The following is a 10894-nucleotide window of genomic DNA, read 5'->3' on the forward strand; positions in this document are numbered from 1 at the left end:
CCCAGTCTGGGGGCCATGCCTTCGGTCGTCTGAAAACAACTCAGACCCTGGAAACCTCTCTCCCCTTCTCCACATCACTTTCCTCCTTTAAGACACTCCTTAAAACCTACCTGGTTGACCAAGCGTTTGGTCGTCTGCCATAAAATCTCCTTACGTGGCTCGGTGTTGAAATTAGTATGATTACATTCTTGTGAAGCGCCTGAAGATGTTTTATGACGTTAAAGGCACCAAGAACATAAAAATTAGGAGGAATTGTAGGCCATTCGGCCCCTCGAGTCTGCTGCAAAATTCAATAAGATCATGACTGCTCTGATTGTGGTCTCAGCTCCACATTTCTGTCTGCCCCCCCCATAACCTTTGACTCCCTTGTTATCAAAAATCTTTCTAACTCAGCCTTGACTATATTCATTGACCCAGTCTCCACTGCTCTCTGGGGTGGAGAATCCCACAGACTAACGACCCTCTGAGAGAAAAAATTCTCCTCATCTCTGTGTTAAATGAAACTGTGTTCCCTGGTTCTAGATTCCCCCACGAGGGGGAAACATCCTCTCAGCATCCACCCTGTCAAATCCTCTCAGAATCTTACCTTTCGATAAGATCACCTCTCATTCTTCTAAACTCCAATGGGCACGGGCCCAACCTGCCCAACCTTTCCTCATAAGACAAACCCTTTCATCCCAGGATGCAGCCTGGTGAACCTACAGTGAACCTAATACGCTATATAAATGCAAATTTTTATTGTTATTTGGGCCATGACCTGGGATACGGACCATGTCAGGCAGAATCGTTCCTTTAGCCTCTAATCATTAACAGTCTGTGGCTCCTCTCACATTCCTGCTTGTTCCCTCATGTTCCTTTTCCTCTTCTACTCCACCCTCAGTCCCTCAGTCCCTTGTCTGGGTCCAGCTCCCGCCTACACCATTACCAAATGGCTATTCCTCGCAGCAGTGTGTTGTGACGCTGATGGTCGACAGCTATTCAGCTGTGTGGACCAGCATTTCAAATTCCAATCCTATCCTCACCCAACTTTCTCATCCCTTCAGAGGAGGTTTACCAGAATGATTCCAGGGATGAGGGGATTTAGCTACGAGGGTAGGTTGGAGAATCTAAAATTGTTCTCCTTGGAGAAATTAAATTGAGGGAGATTTGACACAGGTGTACAAGATTATGACAGGTTTAGGTGAGGCAGACAAGGAGAAACCATTCCCATCAGTTGATGCTACAAGGACCAGGGGACATGGATTTAAGGTTTTGGGCAAGAGATGCAGGGGAAATGTGAGGAAGAACTTTTTTTGCCCAGCGAGTGGTAATGAGCTGGAACTCACTGTCTATGAGAGTGGTGGAAGCAGAGACGATAAATAATTTCAAAAGGAAATTTTATATTCAGGGAAATAAACTCACAGGGCTACAGGAATAGAGCGGGGGAGTGGGACTGACTAGATTGCTGGCGATGGGCCAAAGGCTTCCCTCTGCGCCCTAGAGATTGGGAGGAGGAGCCTTCATTTTAGTTATTCATTCATGGGACATGCGCATCACGGGATGTGAAGGCCAGGAATTAGTGCTGTCAGGGAGGGAGTTCCGGGATTTTGACCCAGCGACAATGAAGGAACGGCGATATATTTACAAAATCGGGATGGTGAGTGGCTTTGAGGGGAACTTCCAGGTGGTGGTGTTCCCATGTGTCTGCTGCCCTTGTCCTTCTAGATGGCAGAGGTCATGGGTTTGGAAGGTGCTGTTGAAGAAAGCTTGGTGAGTTTTTTTCCCAGGGCCACTGCAGGCAATTATAGAAAGGATCTCATTTCTGAAGCGACCTCGTGCTGTCCCAAAGCCAATGCAGAACCGTTTGAAATGTAGTCGCCATAGTAACAAAGGAAACAGGGCAATCAATTTGTGCACAGCAAAATCCCACAGACAGCAACGTGATAATGAGCAGATCATCTGTTTTTATGATGTTGATTGAAGGATGAATATTGGCTGCTGGACACTAGAGAACTCCCCTGCTCATCTTCGAAAGAGTGACTATGAGATCTTTTCCATCCACCTGTGAGGGCAAACAGTTTTAACCATCACATCCAAGAGATGGATGTACAGTGGCCCAATTGTTAACCCTGGTCGAGAGCGGCACAGGCTGGCTTAGGGCCGTCCATTCTGGCCCACTCCCAACCACATTGAATCACCCAATGAATAACATGGGCTTAAGTTACTGTCCATGCTGCTGGGATTGGGGTGCATGAGGTGTCAGGGCCGCCAGAAGAGACTGGGAGCTGGCAAGGGTGGAGCTGTAAACCTGACCACTACATTAAACATTAACCCTCACTTTATCCGCCGCAGTTTGAAAGCACTGGCCTGTTACCCAAACCACAGTCTCCCCCTTGCACCCCTCGGACACTTGCTTCAATGTCCAGTCAGATGAGATGATTAACTGCTACCTTATTAAAGCATTGGATAGTCTATGGCCTGGAGTCAATAGGGGAGGCTGCAGACAGGGATCAGCCCAATAAACAGGGTGTCTGTGAAATCAGCCTCTCTCTTTCTCTCACTATCTGTCCTCAGTGACTGCATCTGTTCCCACTTGTCAGGATCCGGTTCCCAGCTCTCTCCCCAGAGTCTTGTTCCTGTGGTGTAAACTTGGCAATATTATCAAGATAGAATCTACAGCAAAAATACAAACCCAACCACAACAAACTGTCAGTATAGATCACCACAAATATAGTGAAAACGCTCCAAGATGCTATCAAATAAATGTTGACACTGAGGCAGAAAAGCAAATTTTAACATAGGTGTTCAAAGTCCTGGTGCAGCGCTCCCTCAGTACTGACCCTCCGACAGTGCAGCACTCCCTCAGTACTGACCCTCCGACAGTGCGGCACTCCCTCAGTACTGACCCTCCAAGAGTGCAGCGCTCCCTCAGTACTGACCCTCCGTCAGTGCGGCACTCCCTCAGTACTGACCCTCCGTCAGTGCGGCACTCCCTCAGTACTGACCCTCTGACAGTGCAGCTCCCCTTCAGTACTGACCCTCCAACAGTGCAGCACTCCCTCAGTACTGACCCTCCAACAGTGCAGCACTCCCTCAGTACTGACCCTCTGACAGTGCAGCACTCCCTCAGTACTGACCCTCCGACAGTGCTGTGCTCCCTCAGTAGTGATACTCCGACAGTGCGGCACTCCCTCAGTACTGACCCTCCGACAGTGCAGCATTCGCTCAGTAATGACCTTCCGACAGTGCAGCTCTCCCTCAGTACTGACCCTCTGACAGTGCGGCACTCCCTCAGTACTGACCCTCCAACATTGCGGAGCTCGCTCAGTAAAGACTCTCCGACAATGCAGCTCTCCTTTTAATACTGACCCTCCGACAATGCAGCTCTCCTTTTAATACTGACCCTCTGACAATGCGGCACTCGCTCAGCACTGACCATCCTGCAGTGCAGCACTCCCTGAGCACTGACCCTCTGACAATGAAGCACTCCCTCAGCAGTGTCCGTCCAACAGTGCAGTACTTCCTCTACTGACCCTCCAAGAGTGTGGTACTGCCTCTGTACTGACCCTCTGAAAGTGTAGCACCCTTTCAGTACTGACCCTCCAACAGTGCAGCGCTCCCTCAATACTGACTCCATCTGTGCCTGTCCTGCGAATGTTTGATGGGGACAGCATAGAGGGAGCTTTACTCTGTATCTAACCTCATGCTGTACCTGTCCTGGGAGTGTTTGATGGGGACAGTGTAGAGGGAGCTTTACTCTGTATCTAACCCCGTGCTGTACCTGTCCTGGGAGTGTTTGTGCTGACCTTGGGTAAGAAGTGAGTGTGTTCTCATTCCCAGCACTGACATTACTCACCTGAAACAGCCTGACCTATTTTCACTCATATCCTGCCTGAACTGAGATGTCTTGCAGACAGTCAGTAATTCACTCTGGATTCAGGTTGGTCACTCCTGTAGCTGCAGTGCTTCTGAGAATGTCTTTCTATGACTGAGGTTTTATTGCTGTGAAAATGTACTCTGTTTGCTGAAGTTTAGTAAGCTTTGAATTTGAAACAAAACCATCATTACCCCTTCCATCCTCTGGGACCTTGTCTCAGTCTGTCTCTCTGCTCCTCTCTCTGTCTCTGTCTTTCATCCTCCAACACTCTGTGTGCCTTTGCACTTGTCGATATCTCTTTTAGCCTGTCTATGTCTTACTGTCTCTCTGACTATCTCTCTGTCTCTCACTGTCTCCCTCCCTCTCTCCAGGAGTAGGTCCCTGTGTGATAGTGTAGAGTGAGTGACGATGAGTTGAAAGCCAGTTTTACATCTCTCCCCATGTTACCAGCTTGAACAATGTTTATCTCACATCCCAAGGACCATTCAGCTCGATGATGTCAAACACTCCGTTTTTTTTAATCAAGTGTGGGCTATTTTCCCTAAATAAGAAGAAAGACTTGCATTCATATAGCATCTGTCACGACCTTAGCAGGTCCCAAAGCAAGGTGATAATGATCAGAGAATCTGTTTAGTGATGTAGTCCAGGATACCAAAGAAAAGGCTCTTTGCTCTTCTGTGAAATGGTGCCATGGGATCTTAACTCCTCGTAGACTGGAACCCCCCCCCCACCCCCGCTCACCCTAAATGCTCCTGTGCCTGCTCTGATTTCACTGCCATCCTGGCTGAGCCTGAACTCTGGCGCCTCGATCCCCCACAGTCACAAGGTGACATGGCTCCGGCTCACCAAGCAGGCGGAGAAGGGAGTAAAATGGGAGGCTGATGGAAATGATCGAAGCGTCAATCCTGATAATTGCTTCGCTGCAGAAAACACTAAACAGACTGCTCCACAATACCACAATGAGAGATCGTGTGGGTACAGTACTGGTGGGGACAGGTCTGTCACTGTATAATACTGGGGTACAGTACTGGTGCGGACAGGTCTGTCACTGTATAACACTGCGATACAGTACTGGTGGGGACAGGTCTGTCACTGTATAACACTGGGGTACAGTACTGGTGGGGTCAGGTCTGTCACTGTATAACACTGGGATACAGTACTGGTGGGGACAGGTCTGTCACTGTATAACACTAGGATACAGTACTGATGGGGACAGGTCTGTCACTGTATAACACTGGTGTAGAGTACTGGTGGGGACAGGTCTGTCACTGTATAACACTGGGGTACAGTATTGGTGGGGACAGGTCTGTCACTGTTTAACACTGGGGTACAGTACTGGTGGGGACAGGTCTGTCACTGTATAACACTGGGGTACAGTACTGGTGGGGACAGGTCTGTCACTGTATAACACTGGGGTACAGTACTGGTGGGGACAAGTCTGTCACTGTGTAACATTGGGTTACAGTACTGGTGGGGACAGGTCTGTCACTGTATAACACTGGGGTACAGTACGGGCGGGGACAGGTCTGTCACTGTATAACACTGAGGTACAGTACTGGTGGGGACAGGTCTGTCACTGCATAACACGGGGATACAGTACTGCTGGGGACAGGTCTGTCACTGTATAACACTGGGGTACAGTACTGGTGAGGACTGGTCTGTCACTGTATAACACTGGGGTACAGTACTGGTGGCGACGGGTCTGTCACTGTATAACACTGGGGTACAGTACTTGCGGGGACAGGTCTGTCGCTGTATAACACTGAGGTACAGTACTGGTGGGGACAGGTCTGTCACTGTATAACACGGGGATACAGTACTGGTGGGGACAGGTCTGTCGCTGTATAACACTGGGGTACAGCACTGGTGGGGACTGGTCTGTCACTGTATAACACTGGGGTACAGTACGGGTGGGGACAGGTCTGTCACTGTATAACACTGGGATACAGTACAGGTGGGGACAGGTCTGTCACTGTATAACACTGGGGTACAGTACGGGTGGGGACAGGTCTGTCACTGTATAACACTGGGGTACAGTACTGGTGGGGACAGGTCTGTCACTGTATAACAGTGGGGTACAGTACTGGTGGGGACAGGTCTGTCACTGTATAACACTGGGGTACAGTACGGGTGGGGACAGGTCTGTCACTGTATAACACTGGGGTACAGTACGGGTGGGGACAGGTCTGTCACTGTATAACACTGGGGTACAGTACTGGTGGGGACAGGTCTGTCACTGTATAACAGTGGGGTACAGTACTGGTGGGGACAAGTCTGTCACTGTATAACATTGGGTTACAGTACTGGTGGGGACAGGTCTGTCACTGTATAACACTGGGGTACAGTACTGGTGGGGACTGGTCTGTCACTGTATAACACTGGGGTACAGTACTGGTGGGGACAGGTCTGTCACTGTATAACACGGGGATACAGTACTGCTGGGGACAGGTCTGTCACTGTATAACACTGGGATACAGTACAGGTGGGGACAGGTCTGTCACTGTATAACACTGGGGTACAGCACTGGTGGGGACTGGTCTGTCACTGTATAACACTGGGGTACAGTACGGGTGGGGACAGGTCTGTCACTGTATAACACTGGGATGCAGTACAGGTGGGGACAGGTCTGTCACTGTATAACACTGGGGTACAGTACGGGTGGGGACAGGTCTGTCACTGTATAACACTGGGGCACAGTACTGCTAGGGACAGGTCTGTCACTGTATAACACTGGGGTACAGTACTGCTGGGGACAGGTCTGTCACTGTATAACACTGGGGTACAGTACTTGCGGGGACAGGTCAGTCACTGTATAACACTGGGGTACAGTACTGGTGGGGACAGGTCTGTCACTGTATAACACTGGAATACAGTACTGGCGGGGACAGGTCAGTCACTGTATAACACTGGGGTACAGTACGGGTGGGGCCAGGTCTGTCACTGTATAACACTGGGGTACAGTACTGGTGGGGACAGGTCTGTCACTGTATAACACTGGGGTACAGTACTGGTGGGGACAGGTCTGTCACTGTATAACACTGGGGTACAGTACTGGTGGGGACTGGTCTGTCACTGTATAACACTGGGGTACAGTACTGGTGGGGACAGGTCTGTCACTGTATAACACTGGGGTACAGTACTGGTGGGGACTGGTCTGTCACTGTATAACACTGGGGTACAGTACTGGTGGCGACGGGTCTGTCACTGTATAACACTGGGGTACAGTACTTGCGGGGACAGGTCAGTCACTGTACAACACTGGGGTACAGTACTGGTGGGGACAGGTCTGTCACTGTATAACACTGGAGTACAGTACTGGCGGGGACAGGTCAGTCACTGTATAACACTGGGGTACAGTACGGGTGGGGCCAGGTCTGTCACTGTATAACACTGGGGTACAGTACTGGTGGGGACTGGTCTGTCACTGTATAACACTGGGGTACAGTACTGGTGGGGACAGGTCTGTCACTGTATAACAGTGGGGTACAGTACTGGTGGGAACAGGTCTGTCACTGTATAACACTCGGGTACAGTACTGCTGGGGACAGGTCTGTCACTGTATAACACTGGGGTACAGTACTGGTGGGGACAGGTCTGTCACTGTATAACACTGGGGTACAGTACGGGTGGGGACAGGTCTGTCACTGTATAACACTGGGGTACAGTACGGGTGGGGACAGGTCTGTCACTGTTTAACACTGGGGTACAGTACTGGTGGGGACAGGTCTGTCACTGTATAACACTGGGGTACAGTACTGGTGGGGACAGGTCTGTCACTGTATAACACTGGGGCACAGTACTGGTGGGGACAGGTCTGTCACTGTATAACACTGGGGTACAGAACTGGTGGGGACAGGTCTGTCACTGTATAACACTGGGGTACAGTACGGGTGGGGACAGGTCTGTCACTGTATAACACTGGGGTACAGTACGGGTGGGGACAGGTCTGTCACTGTATAACACTGGGGTACAGTACTGGTGGGGACAGGTCTGTCACTGTATAACACTGGGGCACAGTACTGGTGGGGACAGGTCTGTCACTGTATAACACTGGGGTACAGAACTGGTGGGGACAGATCTGTCACTGTATAACACTGGGGTACAGTACGGGTGGGGACAGGTCTGTCACTGTATAACACTGGGGTACAGTACGGGTGGGGACAGGTCTGTCACTGTATAACACTGGGGTACAGTACTGGTGGGGACAGGTCTGTCACTGTATAACACGGGTACAGTACGGGTGGGGACAGGTCTGTCACTGTATAACACTGGGGTACAGTACGGGTGGGGACAACTCTGATTTTATTTTCTTTATTGTGCCTGTTGCTATATTTTATCATTGTTTCTGCTGTCACTGAATCTTCAGGGTATTTTTTCCCAGTTCCTGATCAGGTTGGTTTGATGACATCAAATGAGGGCCTTATGAGAGCCTCACTTCTATCGGATCAAAGATCAATCAGCTACTTCATATTGTACATTACCAGAATCCATGTGTGAGAGCAAATAACTGCCCGTGCTGGGAGTCCCTGAATTAGGGCCAGTGTCAGATTTTTAGGGCTGGAATGGCGATGGATGTGGGATTGTTGCCGGAGTGTAGGGTTGGGATGGACAGTTGGTGGTTGACAGCCTCTGTCTCCCCCACAGAGGTCAGTGTTACCAGACTATTTCACTGTGGGGCATCAAGGTTTTGCTTTCTGTCCACACCCACCCACCATGCAGGCAGGATGCTGGGTTCTCGTGGTGGAATTGCTGGGAGGTGAGCAGGAGAAGGGAAGCAGGTAATCTCCTAATCAAGCTTGCCTCAGACTGAGGGTGGTTTCAGTTCAGCAGCCACAGCTGCAGCTAAGGACAGTTCCCTCGGCACAAACCAGACACCGAGCCCTTCCCCAAAGTTACCTCATCGAGCATCCGGAATAACCTGAGGTTGTAGGCACGCAGCCCAGCTCCAGGTGGAGTTAATGCAATGTTCCTTGTGGCATTGAGCAACTCACAGTCTGCAGCAGGTTACAGCACAGTCAGGACTCCAGTGTCTCGAGTTGCTGGAGTCAGCATGTGTGGAACCCGTACCCCAGTGAGAGTCAGTGTGTGTGGAACCCGTACCCCAGTGAGAGTCAGTGTGTGTGGAACCCGCACCCCAGTGAGAGTCAGTGTGTGAGGAACCCGTACCCCAGTGAGAGTCAGTGTGTGTGGAACCCATACCCCAGTGAGTGTCAGTGTGTGTGGAACCCGTACCCCAGTGAGAGTCATTGTGTGTGGGACCCGTACCCCAGTGAGAGTCAGTGTGTGTGGAACCCATACCCCACTGAGAGTCAGTGTGTGTGGGACCTGTACCCCAGTGAGAGTCAGTGTGTGTGGAACCCGTACCCCAGTGAGAGTCAGTGTGTGTGGAACCCATACCCCAGTGAGTGTCAGTGTGTGTGGAACCCGTACCCCAGTGAGAGTCATTGTGTGTGGGACCCGTACCCCAGTGAGAGTCAGTGTGTGTGGAACCCATACCCCAGTGAGAGTCAGTGTGTGTGGAACCCATACCCCAGTGAGAGTCAGTGTGTGTGGAACCCATACCCCAGTGAAAGTCAGTGTGTGTGGGACCTGTACCCCAGTGAGAGTCAGTGTGTGTGGGACCCGTACCCCAGTGAGAGTCAGTGTGTGTGGGACCCGTACCCCAGTGAGAATCAGTGTGTGTGGGACCCATACCCCAGTGAGAGTCGGTGTGTGTGGGACCCGTACCCCAGTGAGAGTCAGTGTGTGTGGGACCCGTACCCCAATGAGAATGTACTGCCCCAGCAGGACCAGGATTCCCGGGAAAACTCCTGTGCTGCTGAGTTTCCTTCACAGCGAGATTTTAAACAGTATGTATATGCCACAGTTCCCAGCAGCCTTATGCATTACTTACATTGATTCTAGTCGAGGATCTGAGGGGAGCTGACCAGATTGTGGTTCCATCCGGAGCTTGCTGGCTAGTCTCAGCTCTTTCTCCTGGCCACTGATTGCCGCTGGCACTGGCTGTCGTTGTCAAGCGTTCTACCTGTTGGGAAAGCTGTTGCACCTGGTCCCGCAGCTCTTGGTTCTCCTGCTGGAGGTGGTTCAGTGTCTGCGAGAGGGGGCTCAGCATTTTTAACATGTCCTCAATGCGCTGTTTGACCTCCCTCTTCAAAGCGCTAATGTCCACGTGCACCTCCTTGATCGCCTCCTGCAAAGTCCCCTCAAAGTAGCCCACAGCCTGCCTGAGAGACGCAGGCTCAGAATCCAGCGAGGTCTTAGACTCCATGGAGTTGTCTGTGAATCCCCGTGGAACCCAAAGAGCCAGAACTTACTTGTACAAATTGTTGGTGTTTTGTATGGTGGAAGCTTCTCTGAGATATTCGAGCTCCTCTTCCCTCTCCTTTCTCGGACTCTTATCTAGATTAGCCCTTCATGCAATCCCTGCAGATTGATCCTGACTGACTCTCACTGTCTCTGCTGCTCTCTCGCACTCTGCCTCTCTCTCTCTCTCTCTCTCTTCCTCCTACTCTCTCCACATCTGCTGTCTAATCTCAATTAGAGAAGAATAGAGTCAGAGGCACCAGGAGAAAGGCTGCCAAACTCTGTCGTGGAGCTCGTTTGGGTGAGTGGGGTGTGGGGGGGGGGGGCTGGAGAGAGCGGGGGGGGACGGTTGGTTGTAGGGAGCAGCTGGACCAGAGCTGTCTGTCAGAGGGTGAGAAGGATAGGGGGAAGGGTGACTGTTGATTGGTGGGGGGGGACGGTGGTGTGGGGGGGTGTGGGAGGTGTTTCTGTAATCAGACACTGTCACTGTACTCTGAAGCCGTTCAGGCATTCCTTATCAGTGTAGCTGGAGGCGTGGAGATCGATCTGTGCTGGGAGACGGAGTTACCTCAACACACACACACACACACACACACACACACTCTCACTCTCACACACACGCTCACACACTCACACACACTCTCACACACACTCTCACTCTCACACACGCTCACACACACACACACACACACACGCTCACACACACTCTCACTCACACACACACACACTCACACA

At 51.0% G+C, this 10894-nt stretch overlaps 1 protein-coding gene across 1 annotated transcript in view; it reads right to left on the reverse strand.

Annotated features, from left to right (window-relative positions):
* The window catches only part of smtnl (smoothelin, like), a 45486-nt gene extending 34995 nt beyond the window's left edge, over nt 1–10491 (reverse strand). Inside the window, exon 1 of the mRNA XM_078548289.1 lies at nt 9750–10491. Coding sequence (XP_078404415.1) covers nt 9750–10124 — 375 coding nt within the window. The 5' untranslated portion in view covers nt 10125–10491. The remainder of the gene's footprint in view (nt 1–9749) is intronic.
* Nucleotides 10492–10894: the final 403 nt, after the last annotated feature.

Source organism: Cetorhinus maximus, chromosome 9, assembly GCF_964194155.1.
Source record: "Cetorhinus maximus chromosome 9, sCetMax3.hap1.1, whole genome shotgun sequence".
Lineage (NCBI taxonomy): Eukaryota > Metazoa > Chordata > Chondrichthyes > Lamniformes > Cetorhinidae > Cetorhinus > Cetorhinus maximus.